An 18,900-nucleotide genomic window follows, 5' to 3' on the forward strand; every position below is an offset into this window, starting at 1 on the left:
ATTTGCTTCCTAAATAGCATATTATGCTTTGAAATTATGTAAACTCACATGTCATGTTTATTTTTTCCTGCTTTTAAAAATAGATTCAGCAGATAATTGAAGGAAAACTCTTCCCAATGAAAGCTCTAGGTTATTTTGCTGTTGTAACAGGAAAAGGTATGCAATTGGATCATTACAGTTTTTTGTTTATTTCAAATAATAAAAATGAACTTAGTGAGAACTTTACCACCATCTTTCCCTAGGAAACAGCTCTGAAAGCATTGAAGCTATAAGAGACTATGAAGAAGAATTTTTTCAGAATTCAAAACTCCTAAAGTAAGTATCTTGGTGAAATATTTAAAGAATTGATAGTGAGGGAGTAACTTCAGCTGTTTTCAATTTAAAAGTTTCTCTTATAGCTATCAGTTTAACGTTGACTTTCCAGAGATGAATTCTCAGATAGTGATCTGTCTCTAGTAAGCAAGTCCTCAGACTACTGTGACAAAGTTGGGGGCAGTTTATCACATAGTACAAAACATTGTGTTGTAATCAACTGCCCCTTGGCATATGGGCACTGGAGACACCACCAGTACCTCTTAAGTTGTTTTACTTACAAGGTGGTTTTTTAAAAAATCAACACTCATTTTTAAACACCTGTCCAGATTTCTCTTAGAGTATTGGGGAAAGTCGGGAGTGAGAGGTGGCAGTGTCAAAGGGATGTCCTTAAATAGATACTGACAGATGTTAACAGAAAATAAGATACTAACAGAAAAGCAAAAAGGAAATGCTAAAGAGCAGCTCAATTTTAAAACATTGTAACATGTAGAGAATCTTGAGCTGGAAGAGTGTGTTTTCCTCTATATTAGTATAGTAAGTCAGGGCAGTCCTTTCACCCATAGTCTTGAGAATTATCTTTTGGGATGGAGGTAGAACTATGCTAGGCCTTGCCTGGTGGCTCAGTGGTAAGGAATTCTGCATGCCAAGCAGGAGATGTGGGTTCAATCCCTGGGTCAGGAAGATTCCCTGGAGAGGGAAATGGCAACCCACACTAGTATTCTTGCCTGCAGAATTCAATGGACGGAGGAGCCTGGTGGGCTCCAGTACATGAAGTCTCAAAGAGTTGGACAATACTTAGCAACTAAACAACAGCAATAACTAAGCTATTGATTACAGTAGTCACTAACCCTGTGTGCTTGTTTGAATTCAGATTAATTAACATTAAAGGAACACTGGAGTTTCTCAGTCACACTAGTCACATATTTCAAGGCATCAGTAACCTATGTGACTAGTAGCTGCTGTATTGGACAGCACAGATATAGATTACTTTATTGTGGAAAGTTCATTGGACAGCCCTAGTATAAAGCAATTAAGTAGTTGTTCTCATTAGGTTATAACAAGTGCATTCTCAAACTTGGTGATAGTATTGTCCCTTCTGCCACTTTAATGTACTTGAACTCGCTATTGTTTTGTAGGACAAGCATGCTAAAGGCACACCAGGTGACTACAAGAAATCTAAGCCTTGCTGTATCAGACTGCTTTTGGAAAATGGTACGAGAGTCAGTTGAACAACAGGCTGATAGTTTCAAAGGTACGTTGGTTTTTAAAATAAGCTCTCAAATTTATGTATTTTATTACCTGACAGACTTAGGCATCCATCAGATTCTTGACTTCCTTTAAGAGTTGCTTTTCATTCATTTACTATAATAGTATATGGGAAATGGAAAAATACCAGTCTTCAGTTGTATGAGAGCAGGATTTTTCCTTTCAGAGGAACAATTGCTAGGAGCACATTACAAAGTTTAAACAGAAAGTTTGCAGTAATGTTTGAGAGAAAGAGCCTAGAAGACTATAGAGAACTCAGATTCTGCCTTGTTAGAGGAATGAGAGGAAATGTGTTGGGAGGCAGAGCAGGCAGTGTACTTTCAGGTATATTGTACTGGGTTCCTGAATTCCAGGCCTGCCTTTTCTATGGTTTGGCTTGCTTCCATAGTTTCATTTGGCAAGAGTATACCCTCCTTCTGTTTTCTCATTAGGAAATCCTGCCTATTTATCCCATTAGTCCCTCAGCAATCTTGTATTATTCTCATTTTACCAAAGAGCAGACTGAGACAGAGAATAACTTGCCTAAGTAATAACACACCCAGCATCACACAGTAACAGATAATAGACCTGGGATTTGAATGGAGTTCAAAATCAGAGTTGAGTTGGTGACTTGACTTCAGAGTCCCATGCTCTTAGCAACTGTACTAAATTGTGTCAGCTGTGTGATCTGTGGATTGAAGATGGAAAAACTAAAGTCAAAAGGATTACTTTGGAAAACTGTTGCAATAATGCAGATTCTTAGATATTGAGACGGAGAAGGACATGGCAAACCACTCCAGTATTCTTGCCTAGAAAATCCTGTGGACAGAGGAGCCTGGTGAACTGCTGTCCATTGGGTTGCACAGAGTCGGACATGACTGAAGCAACTTAGCATCATGCATGCATTGGAGAGGGAAATGGCAACCCACTCCAGTATTCTTGCCTGGAGAATCCCAGGGATGGAGGAGCCTGGTGGGCTGCCATCTGTGGGGTTGCACAGAGTTGGACACGACTGAAGCAACTTAGCAGCAGCAGCAGGTATTGAGAGCCCAGAGTACTCAGGAGCTATCAGTGCACATTCAGAAATTCAGTTAATATACCAGATATGTGAGATAGCCTTTAAGCACTGTGACTGGAACGAAGGAGATTCCTCAAACCTGAGCATCTTTCCTTCTTCCTTAGCAACACGTTTTAACCTTGAAACTGAGTGGAAGAATAACTATCCTCGCCTGCGAGAACTTGACCGGGTAATATTTGTGTGCCTTATGGATCTTGTGTGTATCTAATTTAATATTGTGCTCTAACAGAATTTAAGTTGATGAGTAAAATCTGGTAAGCTAAATTGTTTTTAACCATGATTACTAATTTTAGAGTTACAGGAGTACATTTGGAGGAACAGTTGTCACTTCTATAATAATTTAAATCATTTATTACATAATACTAAAAATCAGTTAGGGATTCTAGCATATGCAAACAAGTATTTAAAAATTTTTTTCTGAGAATTTGGAGACTACTCTTTCAAGGTCTTATAAATTAACACGTTCATGTAATATAAACTTTTAAAAATGGTGCATCAGCTTTTTAACCTTTTTACTATTTATACTCTAAGTTAATAGGACTTAAGTATTGGTTTTCCTTTATTTTAAAATGCCATCAGTTGTAAAACAACATCAGATACTGTCACTACTATATTAAATTAATATGTGTTGACAGCTATCACATAATATTAAATGAAAAACTTAACCTAAACAAATGTTACATGAGAAGCTACATTCAGAATTGAGTGAATAAGGTAGGCATTTGTGTCAGTTTTTGTGTCCTTATCTGGTTATTGGCATTCCTAAAAAGTCTAGATGAGACGAGCATTACTTGCAGGTCATGGATGCTTCAAACCTAAGCCCAGCCAGTAGCCTGTCACCTGCTTTCCTTTTAGTTATCTCTGAAAATCATGGCAGGGCACATTGACTGTCTTATGAAAATCTTACTTTTATCTATGTTGCCTAGAATGAACTATTTGAAAAAGCTAAAAATGAAATCCTCGATGAAGTTATCAGTCTGAGCCAGGTTACCCCAAAACATTGGTGAGTATTTGACCTTTTCTCAAAGACTTTACTATGTGAATTATAATGGAATACTAAAATTTAGATTCATAAGCCAGCGATTTATTGTAGCCTTGGCTCATCCCCCAAGCACTTAGTAAACAGACAAGAACATAAAAATGTCTTTATAAAATAAAACGTCTATTTTAGTCTAACCAATTAAATATTTTAAGTATAATGAATTAGGTATTTATTAAGTATCTCTGAGAAGAGATATTCTGAAAGACAGGTTTCTCCATGCTCTTTTGAAATCTTAATTCATCTTAGGTTTTTCCTTACTTATACTTAAAAAATACATAATTTTGATTTCTGTAAAATCATTTAGGTAAAAGTTATGTTAAATCGTGTTTTTAGCTAAGTATCAGTCTGTCAAAAACTAGTTCTGGTTTGATCACACATAAAGAACAAAACTACAGAGAATGTAAAAGGAGAAGAGTATATTATTTTAAAATTCTCATATATACATAAGAACACCGGTGCTTTTGTAATATGTGTCTAATGTGTTTTGTGCAAATCACATTTGAAAATAAATCCTATTTGAGATTTTTTTTAAAATATCAAATAAATGTACTCTTGAAAAATACTCATGCATATTGCTTTTAAGGCCAACTGTCATCTTCAGTTTATGTTTTATGTCAATATATTGGAATGGCACTGTAGCCAAACAACTAGGGTCCATGTATCTCAAGCAAGCTATGTATAAATAGCCTTTAAGTTTTTATAATCTGTATTTTAATTAATAAATAACATATAAAAATTACCTTCATAATGAAATCTGTAGTATTTTAAGAATTTATTAACCTCAGAGTAGAACTATCTTTACTGCCATTTATTATAAATATTTTTTTTCTGTAACTTTTATATGCTCAGTTGGAGATTATCAAAATTGAATGTAGACAGTAGATCCATTCCTGAAGTTTATATTCTGTGCTAGTTTCCCTATGTTGGTGCCCTTTCTTCCTCAGTAATCTCTTAAAGTAATCAAAATTTGATTTTGATTTTAAAGTAAAATCTCTTTTCTCTCTTAATCAAAATTTGCCTATTTTTAATCTCTTCTCCTTGTCCAAAAAAGAATTCTGATCTTACCTATATTTGTTGATTAATCTGAGCCATCAGGAAAGTGCACACACACACACACGCAACAAATATGTTATCTTTATTGGAGATTCGAGTTCCACCCTTGGGTTGGGAAGATCCCCTAGAGAAGAAATGGCACCCCACTCCAGTATTCTTAACTGGGAAATCCCATGGACAGAAGAGCCTGGCAGGCTATAGTCCACGGGGTCGCAAAAGAGTCAGACACAACTTAGCAATTAAACAGCAATGCTTTTCTGTAAGTCATCCAGCTTTTGAAGTTTGCCAGAGATAGATATCTATGTGTGTCTGTATGTAAACATATACATATATACATACAGAATGAATAATACTATTGACCTTACTAGATTGTATGAGGATAATATACAAAAAAAAAGTGATTTGTAAAACTATAATAACTAATACTATTTATAGAGAAAAATGTGCCTTTGTAAATTTCTGGCATCATCAAATGGAATGGTTAGTTTTGTTTGGACAGAGGAAGTTTGAAATCAAAGTATACCTACACTTAAGTGAGCCTAGAAGATAAACGCATGGGTGGCGAAGTGAATTGTGGAGGCACAAGAAAACTGTATTGTCAGATTGCCTATTGAGCCAGCAAGGAGAGAAGTGTAGGACATCTGGTTGCTAGAGATTTATTCTTTGAGTTGCTGGATCTTTTCTTCACCGCCCCCTCTTTTTCCCCAGACTGTATAGATTAACACATTGATCAAAATAGCAGGTCCAAATCTTGGCTGTTCATGCCACATTGATATCAACTGCATTGCATCCAAAATGTTTTATTTTTGTGACATAGTTTATATTGTATTAGGTAGTATCTTTTTGCTGCTTAATGTCTTATGTGACATTTTAGGATACACCTTTATAATGTTTATTATTATTTGAGTCAGAAGACTGTTTGATCTGTATTTGGTGATCCAGAAGCACTCTTACAAGTTTTTTGTCTATTGTACTTCAGTTATATTTTAAGAAAGTTATTGGCAGTTTAGATTTGACTTATGATTCATTATAGTGAGAAATACACTCAGCATTTTCACATAGTATACTTCACTTGATCATTAGGAGTTGATTATGTACACTAGCAGGAGATAATTATCCTTATTTAGAAGGATAGCTGCTGGATTTATAGAAATACACTTAAAAAATACACTTAAAAATACACATTTTTAAAGTGTATTTCTATAAATACACTCACATTTTTCTATAAATACTATTTTCTGTAAATACTTCCCACATTTTTTGGTGAGAAGTATTAAGTTTATTTTGTTGAATTTAAAAGAATGAAAGGAAAATAGGAATGCATAGATAAGCACCCTAACTCAGGTGTAAATAATCAAAAAATGTTCTTATAATCAGATTTAAAGAATATATAGGTGCTAGGTAAGCCAGTGACCAGAATATTCAGAGGCCAAGAGATGAGAGCAAGAAAAGTGACACGGGTAACTTAAGGCAGTTACTTATGGTTTTAGCATAGAAGAAGCAAGAGACAGAAGATGAAATAAATGTAGGTATAAACAAAATATAGATGATTAAGGGCCTTGGAAACCATGTTCAGAAAGTTGGAATTTATCCTACAAGCAGTGAGAGCCAGTGAAGAGTTTAGGTCACATTTGCATTTCAGAAAGATTTTTGTAGTAGGGGGAGTGGAATACAGGTGGAGAAAACTGAGCAAGGAGACAGTTGGCTATTGAGATAGTCTAGATGAGAAGAGAATAGTGACTTGAATAGTAGTTGTGCTGATGGAGAAGAGGTTACATTTTTGAGATATTTGAGAGGTTACCTAGAGGATAGAAGTGATAGTATAAGTGTAAAAAAATTGAAAACTAGGTTTTTATTTGGAATTACATAATATTTGATTTATCCATAGAGTGGATTGCTCTGTAGCCATTGAAAAATGTAGGATGTTAACATGGAAAACCATGTACTATACAGCTTTATACTATATTAATTAAACAGTATGTGTAATATCACCTGCATCAACACACAAATAGTAATGTAGGCATTAAATTTTTTAAATGATAAATTAAGCTGTGAATAGTGATCATCTGGTGGCTTAGATGGTAAAGAATCCGCCTTCAGTGTAGGAGACCAGGGTTTGATCCCTGGGTTGGGAAAATTCCCTGGAGGAGAGCATGGCAACCCACTCTAGTATTCTTGCCTGGAGAATTCCATGGACAGTGGGCCTTGATGGGCTGCAGTCCATGGGGTCACAAATAGGCAGACACGATTGAGTGACTAACACTTTTACTTTCAGTGAAAGAGAAATTATGGAGGACTTCTTTTTCTGTATTGATTTTAAATTATTTTATGGAGTAAGTCCTATGCTTTAAAAGAAAGAAAAAAATTTTTAATTAAAAGAAAGAATATATAGGTAAAGTTTGGGAGATAAAGAGGGTAATAAATAGAACTATAATGGTAACTGTATTTTGTGTTTTAGTGGTACATGTGGTCGCAAAGGCTCAGACACGACTGAGCAACTGAACTGAATCAAATCCCTGGATGATTACAAAACTTAGAGTAGAGAAGAAGCCTACAGTTACCTAGAACATTCACTGGGGAATTGGCCAATGTAAGCTGAGAACTAATGATTTGGAAGAGAGGTTGTGGGACTGGGAGAACGTAGCTTCCTTTTCCTGACACTGAAACACATTCAGCTAATGAGGAGCTTCAAGCAGCAGAATTTGAAGATAATCATTGAGGGTCCTTTGCAAAAAGTTACCTAAGTTTTGTCAGAATTTGATAGTCTGGAATTTTGTTAGGATCTCCTTTGAAAGGTGTATGGGTTGTAGAGTCTTGTTACAGACTGCATCAGGAGCAGCGAAAGGCCTTCGTGGTCAGAGGCTGACTCCTGACTTTTTGTTCATCTTTCAGAAGTCTTGAGTTCGTGTTTAAAGTTGCCTGAATAGATGACCCTGATAAGCTTCTTTTCTTCCATCTTGCTCTTAAAATTCTCCCGTTACCTGTCATTATTGCCAAGACTAAATGGACTTTATCCTTCTGACCCTCAGTGCGCATCCTCTCCTCACACTTTCTGTCTCCTTTCTCCCTCCCTTCTGTTTTTATTGAAATGTAGTTGACGTACAGTATTATGTTAGTTTCAGTGTACCACATAGTGATTTGACATTTGCATACATAATGGAACAATCACTGTAAGTCTAGTAACCATCTGTCCCTATGCAAAGCTACTACCTTATTATTGGTCATATTCTTCATGCTGTATATTATATCCCTGTGACTTACTTATTTTACAGCTGGATGTGTATATACGTTTTCATCTTCTTCCCCTGTTTGGTCCTCCCTTGCATACTTTTGTTTTCTGGTGGTAATGGAAAAAAGACCTGAAAATTAGCAAAGGAAAACCTGCAGCTAAGCTCATTGACCCCATAGACTTAATGTTACACAAAATGTTGAGTGAATATGAGTCAACTTGCACAGTAGGGAGTGTTCAACCAAGGAAAGTACAGTTTGGCTTTTGGACAGAAGAGGGTGTTTTTGTTACCCTGAGCTTTGTAACTGTATCTTAAAAGGTGAGATTACTTTTAAAACTGATCACTTGATAAGCAGGGTGTTTCTGTGTGTTGGACTATTTTACAGTAGAGATTAATTTTGGAGAATTTGAATAAATATTTTCTAGAGATTACAGATTTTTTCTTGATTAAAATAATTTTCTTTTTTCTATTTAGAGAACTGTGTTCTTGTAAGATGTCTTTTAAGATACAATTTTCAGCTTGATCATTCATCCTTTATATTATCATGAAATGTTGAGCAGTTTTACCTAGCAATATACCATAATATCTCTGTGCTCTGTGCTGATAAATTAGTAAAATTGTACCAAGAAGTGTACAGTCTTGGACTCCACTTCACAGTCAACACCTATAAAGTGTGTATTAATATTAGGTAAATGAGTACATAAAAAGATACTTAGAAGTACTAGTCATTGGGGAAATGCAAATTAAAACCATACTGAGATACCACTGTACCCCTATTACAGTGACTAATGATACCAAATGTTGGCAAGATGTAGAGTATCTAGAACTTTCATACTCCTCTGCTGGAAATGTAAAGTGGTTCAGTCAGTTTGGAAAATGGTTTGATAGTATCTTTTAAAGTTAGATATATAATTACTGTATGATCCAGACATTCCACTCCTAGCTATTTGCCCAAGAGGAAGAATAGCCTATGTCTTACGCAAACTTGTATTGGTACATGAATGGTCATAGCAGCTTTATTTGTGATAACCAACAACTGGTAACAACCCAGACGTTCATCAGAAGGTGAATAAGTAAACAGACTCGTGTAATGGAATATTTAGTTCAGTCGCTCAGCCGTGTCTGACTCTTCGTGACCCCATGAACTGCAGCACGCCAGGCCTCCCGGAGTCCACCCAAACCCATGACCATTGAGTCGGTGATGCCATCCAACCATCTGTTACTCAGCAAAAAAGGAAGTGAAATACTAATATACACAATGTTATGGATAAATCTCAAAATAATTATGCTGATGCAAGAAGACAGATGAAATAAGAGTACATGGTATATGATTGCATTTACATTAAGCTGTAGAAAATACAGTCTGTATTGACAGAAAGTAAATCTGGTGGTTGCAACTTTTGCAGATGATGAGTTTGTTCATTACCTCGATTACTGTGATGCACAGACGTGTATGTATGTCAAAACTTTAAATATATGCAACTTATTGTAAGTTAATGATAACTTTAATGATTCTTCAGTGAAGCTGTTTATAAAAACTTGATATTATGTTTGAATTTGATGTTCTTGGAACTTTTTTTTTTTTTAATTTCAGGGAGGAAATCCTTCAGCAGTCTTTGTGGGAAAGAGTATCAACTCATGTGATTGAAAACATCTATCTTCCAGCTGCACAGACCATGAATTCTGGAACTTTTAACACAACCGTAGATATCAAGCTTAAACAGTGGACTGATAAGCAGCTTCCTAATAAAGCAGTCGAGGTTAGGATATAATTTAATTAAATGGGTAAGAAGCATTGTCTGAAGAGAGTAGGAGCTGTGAATTTTATGATTTATTCCCATCACAACCTCTGTAGTTCCTTTGCATCTTAAGCTCCTTTTATTCTTTATTCCTGATCTCTGTTTTGGGATTAACCTTAATGCTGCTATCAGTTACCACTATTAAAAAATTTTGCTAATTGCTGTGGTGTTGGTGTGAGGGTATTGGTTCTCCTTCCAAAGGTGGCATTTAACAAAACCAGCAAAATTTGCTTGAATGTGAAATATTTTTAACTTCTGTGGTTAGATATGCCATAAGGAAAATGTTTAACTTTTGTTTTCTGCAGGGTTCAATTTTAATTAGTTTCCTTAGTTAAGAACCTGCCAAAAGGTTAGACTAGGAATATAAGAAAGTTACATTTTCCTCTTAGAGAATGCATTTCTGATATCTGTGTACCTTGGTTCTACCACTGTGCAATCTTTGGGCTATTTGCTTAGTAATGTTTCTGTTTTCTTGTCTCCAAAATAAGGGTGAAAACATGGCCTACATAAAACATTGTTATAAGGAGTCAAGAGTTAACATATGTAGAATACATAGACAATGTATGGTCCATGGTAACGACTCAAATGCCAACTGCTTTACAGTGATGACCATCATTATCCAAATTGATCTTGCCACGCACGTTACTCTGAAGAGTGATTGTTGTAGATCAGAGTCAGTGTGTTCTCTGCCTCTGTGTGAAGTTGCTCACAAAATTAGAATCCATGTCAAAAATAATTTTGTTTTTCGTACTTACTAGAAACAAAATGTCAGTGTCTACTTATTCAAGTGTATTTTACCCTTTCCTATCCTGCCAGTCTTTGCTGCTTTATCTCTGCTCTCAATTTCCTCAAGTCTCTTTTTCTAAGAACTGTTGCAGCCATTCTGCCTTCAGGTGTTCCTGACCCCTGGTCTTAACACATTTCCCCCTAAAGTAATTAGAGAGGTGCTGCCACCTCTTCTCACAACTGGCCCTGACATGGGCCATGTTCCATGATAGCTTTTTTTCATATCCTAAGGTTCAAGCAGTGGAAGCAGTCATAAAAATGGCAAGTGACTCTCTCTTTTGCTACTTTCTCCCTTCACAACTAGGTGCGGTAGAAATATGTGAACCTGTTTAAGGTCAGGAAACATTTTAATACCTCACTCTGTATTCTTGGACAGTCACCTTCTTTATGCCATACTTTCTTCATGTTTAAAATGAAGAGGGCAGAATATTAAGCACAACAGTAACTAGCCCACGTAGTACTAAGTAGGTTTAGTTCTTAATTGCTTTTGACACTGCTCTCGTTTCACTGTTCAGATCATTGGGAGTTAGCAACAGTACAAAACTCAATAGTACTCATCTTTGTTTGAAAGTGTTGACACATTGCTTCATACATTTGCATAAGGGAAAAGATGTGAAAAAGACTAAATCATTAAGAAATTTAAAACTTTACAGTATGAAAGAGGCAGGCAAACTCAGATGTAGAGAGTGAGGTAAATAAGTAAGTGAACTGAGTCTGGCGGCTGATGGGGACTGAATGCTTTCTCTGCTCCAGTGGGCAGAGGTGTGTAGAATGTGGGCCCAGTGTTGCTAGACAGTTCAAGTGAGACTGGGAACAGATTTTATATGAAGTCTCTCAGTTTTTAAATGTTAGTACTAATTTTTTTAAATTTAGGAGGCCATATATGTGTTGTAGCAAAACATATCAGTAGGCCAAATCTATCCCACCAGCTACTAGTATGAGGTCTTTAGGGCAGAGTTTATATTTGCTATCTTTTTTTAAAAATGTGATTTCATATGTATTTTCTGATAAGACTGATTTACCACAGCTACCTGGCTTATATTCATGTGTTTATTTTTCCTGTTACACATTAAATGAAAGTATGAATATAAATACAGCTTTTTTCTTTTAAATCATTCTAGGTAGCTTGGGAGACCCTACAAGAAGAATTTTCCCGCTTCATGACAGAACCAAAAGGAAAAGAACATGATGACATATTTGATAAACTCAAAGAGGCTGTTAAGGAAGAAAGTATCAAACGTCACAAGTGGAATGATTTTGCAGAGGACAGCTTGGTATGTCATTTGTATATTAGGGTGCCAGTCTCATATTTTTGTATGATTTCTCAAATTGATATTCTTTTATAGGAGACTTTTTATATGAGTTTAAATTAGGTTCTGGGTTGAAAATACTGAAAATAATGAAGGGAAGAAATAGATTTATAGAATGCAATCGGCCTTTTGACATTTCTCTGCCCTTCTAAAATCACCCTCTGCTATTTCTTCCTTGGCTATCATTTCAGAAAAAAAATCAAACCTTGCAGTAAACAGGTTTCTATAAACTTCCACAAAATTTGCATGGGCCTGAACTATAGATAGCTGCTTCTCATTTTACCCTCAGTGATAACAAAAGGAAGAATTAGATGCATTGGTTTTCAGTGGAACTGAGTCAAAATGTTAAGACTCCTAAAATCATAATGTGTTGGATGCTTACATGGTACCAGAAGCTCGGCTGTGTATTTTGTAAACATTATTTTATTTCATTCTTAAGCATGTCTATTATTGTCACTGGCAAAGCTGGGATACATGCCCTCACTCTGTCTTAGTTACAAAGAAAGGCCTGGCTCCTGACCTTCATCACCTGATAAATCTTTTGTTATGTAGAATGTTCTCATCACCATAGTCAAACCTTTGTTAAGCACCACTTCTGCTCAGTTATGAGAGGAACTGTTGGTAAGATTGCTCTGTTTTCTGGAAATGCATATCTTACTGTGGGCTAATCCTAATTATAAGGTGCGTTTTGTTTTTTTTTAAGAAATGTTTGTCTTCATATTTGAAAGCCATATTTATTCTTGTTAAGCATCTTAATAAGATTGGTTTTCTGAGAGAGAATGGTTCCATTTTCATTCATTCATTTTAAAAGTATAAGATTTGAAAACCAATTTTTTATGATAAGTAGCTCACATTTACTTAAGATTGCGTAGATCTTTTAAGCTTCTTTCCATTACATTTTCCATGTTAGTAACAGTGAGATAATGTTTATGCTTTTTTTCTTCTTTTCCTTTTTTTGAAAATGCTAACACATAGGGCATACGGCAAAAAGAAGCAGTAGATATGATCTGAACCATTAGCTCCTGAGTACCAGGATTCTAGGGTATAACTTGAAGTATACAGGACACTGAAGCAGGCAGATAATGGGGCCCTCTGCATTTGCATGGGAGGGACATACTTTTACATTATTGTAGATACATCTCTTAGTTTGGATATTTGCTGAGCTGTTGGTTAGAAAAAAGTTACTAAGATGACAAGACATAAATCAAAGTAGTAGTTTTTCTTTGTTATTTCAGAGGGTTATTCAACACAATGCTTTAGAAGATCGATCCATATCAGATAAACAGCAGTGGGATGCAGCTATTTATTTTATGGAAGAGGCTCTTCAGGCTCGTCTCAAGGATAGTAAGTAGGAATGTGGGTTATTAAATTCTTAGTATTCTCAGTGGAAAGTCATCTAACTTCAGTGAACGTTGGTTAACAAAATTCTAACATCTCAAGTTCTTTGTCAGTACTACTCTAGTTGAATATTATTTGTGCAGTTTTTCAGTCAACTGCTTGTAACTACTAAAATGTTAAAGTGGACACTTGTTTATGTGTAATTATATTCTAAAAAGCTGTAATTCAGACTATTTTAGTATTTGCTACTATACTTATGGAAACTTCTTAAGCAATTATAGTTTTCATAAATTCTAAACGTATAAAATTCTTTAGCTTCTATATGCACCATATCAGTCATATCATTTTTTTCTTTATTTCAACTGACTGTATGGACACAGTGTTTTGAAGTAGTTAATAAAGCAAGATAGTTATATTTTATGTGCCTGGTAAGTGATCAATTTTTTTTTTTTTTTTCCTAGCTGAAAATGCAATTGAAAATATGGTAGGTCCAGATTGGAAAAAGAGGTGGTTATACTGGAAGAATCGAACTCAAGAACAGGTAAAAACAAACAAATCTTTAGCATTTTAATTCAGGCCTTAAAATATAATCCCTGAATGCCTCTAGACCAAACTTAATAATTTCAAATATTTTATATCAGCCTTTCTAAAATCTAATCTTTAGAATAAACAATAAACTACAAAAGAAAGATTTTTGAAAAGTGAGGTAGCTGTTATTAAAAAGAGTGATTGATTATTTTGTTCATTTGAAGTGTTTGAGGTAAAATAAAGACTCAAGTTTAAACAGAAGAAAAAAATGATAAAAGATTTCAGAGGATGTAGAATAAATGTGATTAGAATAAAAGATATAACTTTTTTAATCTATTATCACTGAAATTTTCTGTTGTCTATTCAAGTTATTTTATTCTTTTGCATTTTTGCTCCTGTGTTCACAAAATAAGTATAAAAATTCAGATAAGTAGAATTATATAATTCATTCATTTTATAAACACTTAATGAGCACTTTAACAAAATGATAAGGCAAATATAAGTAACTTGATAAGTGAATAAATAGAAGGAAAATGTGTAGTCATTAAAATCTTTCCTCTACCCATTTTTATTCCTTCCTTGTTATGGTTTCTTTTCCTATTAGCATTGAGTCTTACACCACTATCTCTTTCTTAAGTTAATTCCTTAAGTAATGATTGTAAATAGATTATAGAATCAAAATACATAGATGAAGAAAGTAATGGATAAGAAAAAGAGGTGGTGTACAATTCATTTCCTTTCTTCCTTTTGAATCCGTATAATTAGCAAAATGAGACCATCAAATGTGGAAATACTGAAAGAGCAGATAAAGAGAATGAAAGGTTACCAAATGATACACACATATTATTTCCTTTATTTTTTGTTTTCATTTTAAAAAGAATTATGTATATTAATTATATGATCAGCACCCTATTTCTTTTTCTGGTTTTACGCATTTCTTGTTTCATAAGCTGACTATCTTGAGTCCCAGTTATCTTAAAATAGTGAGGGGACAGTCTTTCTCCTTTCTTTTTCTTTCTAATTTGATTTTTTTGGGAAAATGAGTCATGAAGAGAAGGAAGAGAAGCTGATGAAGTTGACAGAATTACGGTTGGGTCTTGCCTGTGTTCCCCTGGAGAAGGAAATGGCAACCCACTCCAGTATACTTGCCTGGAATATCCCATGGATGGAAGAGCTGGGCTGGCTACAGTCCATGGGGTTGCCAAGAGTCAGACATGACTGAGGAACTTCACTCACTCTCTCACTTGCCTGTGTTCAGAGTACATCACTTACTTTTGCTCGCCAGATGGGCTGCGGGGAGGCAGTCTTTCAAAAAAGAATTTCAAGGATATCCATCAGAGATTTCTGACTTTGAGACAAGAAGAGACATTGATTAGAAAAAGAACTGGTGTAAGGCAGATAAACTCCAAGGAAAATGGTGTCTGACTCTTAGTTAGGCTTAATTAGGTCTAGAACAACCAATGATGGCAGAACTTACTTCAGCAACTAGTTGTAAATATGCTTTAGCCAACATTCTCAGAGAGGAATGGTTCCTGGTTATATGTTACTTTCTCAGGAACTTAAAGGGAATCCCTTAAAGAGAAACAGGGGAATTACTGGATTGACCAAAAAGTTCATTCAGGTTTTTCCATAAAAAAACAACAGGAAAAACCTGAACAAACCTTTTGGCCAGCCCAGTAGTTTTAAGGTCAAAGCAAGGATCTGTAGAGGAAACTTTCTTCCAGGGTTTCAGGGCAGCGTGCATAAGATCCATAGATGGATGGAGGCCATACTTTGGAGACGGGAGTGACAGGAGAATCACAGGCGAGGTGTTTGTATGTTTTGTTTTCTCTTTCAGAACAAAGCTTCATGTCAGACTCACCAAATTAAGTTCTCCTCTAATCTCTCTAACCCTCCTACTCCCAGTTGAAAACCACTGGTCTAGGCTTCATACCTGGAGGTTTTAGTGAGAAACAGATTCTAGAAGAGATTGAGAATATTCCTAAAGTCTCATACTGCAAATTTAGATAGCTGTGTAACAGTTTCAAATTGAGAATATTCCTAAAGTCTCATACTGCAAATTTAGATAGCTGTGTAACAGTTTCATTTCTTTTTGAATTGGCGGGACTTAGGAAGAGAAACTTAAGATTGTTCTGCTTTGAAGAGGAGAAATCCATGTTCTGAAAATTATTTTTTGCTTTTGTATTGTTACTTTTACTTAATCTGGGGTGGGGGGTGGAAATCCATTCCTTTGAAGCATTCTCACTTTGAGCTAAACTGATGGAAATCTTGGTCAGGATAGACGGGAGAGTAGTAGTCTCCTGTCTAGTAGTAGTCACACCCAGTGTGATGGAGACAAGTGGAGGTGAAACAGGGCAGGAAGAGTGGGAGGATGTCATGATTAGAGATTTCCTTCCTCTCTCAGACCAGATAGCAGAAGTTTAAGAAAACAGTGAAGTTTCTCTTTATTAAATGTCTTTTAATGTGTCATGTTTTCAGAGAATACTATTTAGTAGTTTCATTTACAAGCCATTTCTTTGTGTTTAAGTGTTTTTCTTATGGGCAAGATGCTATGGCAGTAACTTGTTTCGTGTAATTTGTGAATTTGAAGCTAGTTTCCTATACCATGCAACTTGGAAAGGGTGGAAAGCTGAAATTATAAAGTTACTTTGACACCATACGCTAGTTTTGCTTTCAAAGTTATCACTTGTGTGTGTGTTTTCCTCATTTGGTGAAGAGATTATAAGCAATATAATTGTTTAGGAGAAACTGGAAGTGAATTTAAGAATGATAGATACCTCACAGAAGCAGTCTAATAATAATTTTTAATGAAAAGACTTTAAAAAATAAAACTATGAATTTCATATTTAATTTATCAGAAAAGGACTATGTCAACAGGCACAGGGCCTTATAGTCATCCAGTTCTTAGATATAAGGCATTCATAGAACATTATCTCTTCCATGTATACAGGGTACTTTTTCCTAGATTGAACTCATACCCTAAGGTCAAGAAAGGAAGTGCATAATAAGGTGTCTGGTTCTGTAATTTGGACAGTAAAACATTTCAGCCAAAGTAAAATACCGTAAATAGGGCTAATCCCCTTACCCCTGTGGCCCTTCATATGTCCAGGTTGTTTTGCATTCATAAGCCGTGCTCTTCTGGTCTTCCTTGTTTGTTACGATTGAGTGTGTGTCACCAGTCTTGCCAAAGTAATATATTTATTAAAATTGGGACTCTTGTTTTTATAATTATGCCAAATCATGAACTATCTAATAAACACAGACCTCTTTTAAACATTTCAAAGTGTGTTCACAATGAAACCAAGAATGAACTGGAGAAGATGCTGAAGTGTAATGAGGAGCACCCGGCTTACCTTGCGAGTGATGAGATAACTACAGTCCGAAAGAACCTTGAATCACGAGGAGTAGAAGTAGACCCAAGCTTGGTAATAAACGTTTCTGAAAAGCATGAGTTTGCTTCCTAAGTCTTTATTTCTTGTAGTAAAATGTTATTACTTCTAATATATTTTCTAGATACTTAAGTACTTAATTTGATTTTGATCATGGGTACTTTTGCTGACAGAAAGAACTCAGTGATTTTGAGTGTGGAAAAAATTCGAAATTTTATTCTCAGTATTATTTTTTTAAGTGTAATGCTTTAGTTTGTAAATGGGGAACCTGAGACCTAGAAAAGGGAAGTATCTGGGCAAATTTAGCAGTTAGTTCTGGCAAAAGGAGATGAAACACATTCAGATCTCTACACCACATTACACTGGCTCAGATTACAAAATAAAATTTTTGCTTAAATATAGTTCATTTATATGTATGTTTTTTCAGTCACATGTATTTTAATCATACTTAATGTGTATGAGTAAATTGGATAATGTCTTTGAGTTCTTCTTCCTTTTTAAAAATAAATATGAGGCTATATAATTATAGTTTAGTACTTTTTTGCTTAGTTTCATGATGCTTATTTGGAGAAAGTCTTTAAAAAGCAATTATGTTTCCGGATCTATGTTCCCTAGTTAGGGTGTAAAGGATCAACTTCATTTTAATATTAGCTTAAGTGAATTCCATTTAGAAAAGTACTTCTAGTGGGTAAAATAATCATTTAAGAAATTTCAGAGCCACACATAAATTCTTTTTAAAAGTATTTGCTATTTATGTTTCTATACTTGAGAAAAAAGTATACTTATTTAAAAAATTAACCAGAGATCAGAACAAGAAAAGAAAACTGATGAAAAGAAACAGATAAAGCTGTTATATATATCATTGTTTATAAATTGAAAATGAAGTTAAAGCTAGTGATTACACGCAGTTATTAGTTGAATATAAATATAATTTATCCACATTAGTCCTAGCTCTCACTAACAATAAATTGTGTTTGGTTGGATACTTTTGAACTGTAGGAGGGACTTTGTCCATATCTTAGGATGTGGATTGGCTATATATCTTAATTACTTTCCATGAGTAAGAACATACCAGTTTTTTCCCCAAGAGAAACTATGTTCACTGAACAAAGTACTGTAATCTAGATAGGCTAGATGTCAAGAGAGGTGACTTCTGGTACATTTCCACTCCATTAGCTAGTAATACTGCCTAATAACAATTGGTACACACTCTCTCAGCCCCCTTCCCAACCACCAGATGGTGTTGGTGATGCTTGTTTACTTTCTCAAAGTTATCGTTGTGCTCAAGAAAAGACAGTAGTGTGAGAGAACCTTGAACACTCTGTCAGGCTATATAGTAATAAAACGATGGGGGTCATATTGCTGAGGTAACGATATTTAATAATGAGAAAGGAAATCTTGTTGGGTTGATGGACATGGTCTAAGACCAGCTTCCTAGTCTAGTCCTGACCTCAGTCAAGGCTCACAACCTCGTTTGCCACAGACACCTTAATTCTAACTAGGGGAAGATAACCCCCACCCTGTCTACTCTACTGGATTATTAATAATAATGCTTGTTAGAAACAGTACAAATTTTGAAATACAAAGACTGTTAAGGAGTCAGATTAGTAGTAATCTAATCTTTATCTTGAAACAAATTTTTTAATGGATATAAACAGTTAACAGAATAACAACATTGCTGTTTTTAATTTTTTATAAATAAACTTTGTATATGACTTTTCAAAATGTGTTTGATCAATCGAGGGTATACAGTAACTTTTTGGCCTTGGTTTTCTTTGTTTTTATTT

The 18,900-nt window shown here is 35.0% G+C and overlaps 1 protein-coding gene across 6 annotated transcripts in view; it reads left to right on the forward strand.

Annotated features, from left to right (window-relative positions):
* The window catches only part of OPA1 (OPA1 mitochondrial dynamin like GTPase), an 81,944-nt gene that overhangs the window by 33,855 nt on the left and 29,189 nt on the right, over positions 1–18,900 (forward strand). For all 6 annotated transcript variants that reach the window (XR_005725795.1, XR_005725794.1, XM_040267521.1 and 3 more), the window contains 10 exons: positions 84–156; positions 243–315; positions 1,452–1,567; positions 2,743–2,807; positions 3,565–3,641; positions 9,558–9,723; positions 11,670–11,822; positions 13,094–13,202; positions 13,658–13,737; positions 17,009–17,149. Coding sequence is in view for 4 of the 6 variants with exons in the window: in XM_040267521.1 (XP_040123455.1) it covers positions 84–156; positions 243–315; positions 1,452–1,567; positions 2,743–2,807; positions 3,565–3,641; positions 9,558–9,723; positions 11,670–11,822; positions 13,094–13,202; positions 13,658–13,737; positions 17,009–17,149 (1,053 nt within the window). In the remaining 2 variants the exon portion in view is untranslated. The remainder of the gene's footprint in view (positions 1–83; positions 157–242; positions 316–1,451; positions 1,568–2,742; positions 2,808–3,564; positions 3,642–9,557; positions 9,724–11,669; positions 11,823–13,093; positions 13,203–13,657; positions 13,738–17,008; positions 17,150–18,900) is intronic.

This window comes from Oryx dammah, unplaced genomic scaffold, assembly GCF_014754425.2.
Source record: "Oryx dammah isolate SB20612 unplaced genomic scaffold, SCBI_Odam_1.1 HiC_scaffold_2, whole genome shotgun sequence".
In the NCBI taxonomy this organism is placed as follows: Eukaryota; Metazoa; Chordata; class Mammalia; order Artiodactyla; family Bovidae; genus Oryx; species Oryx dammah.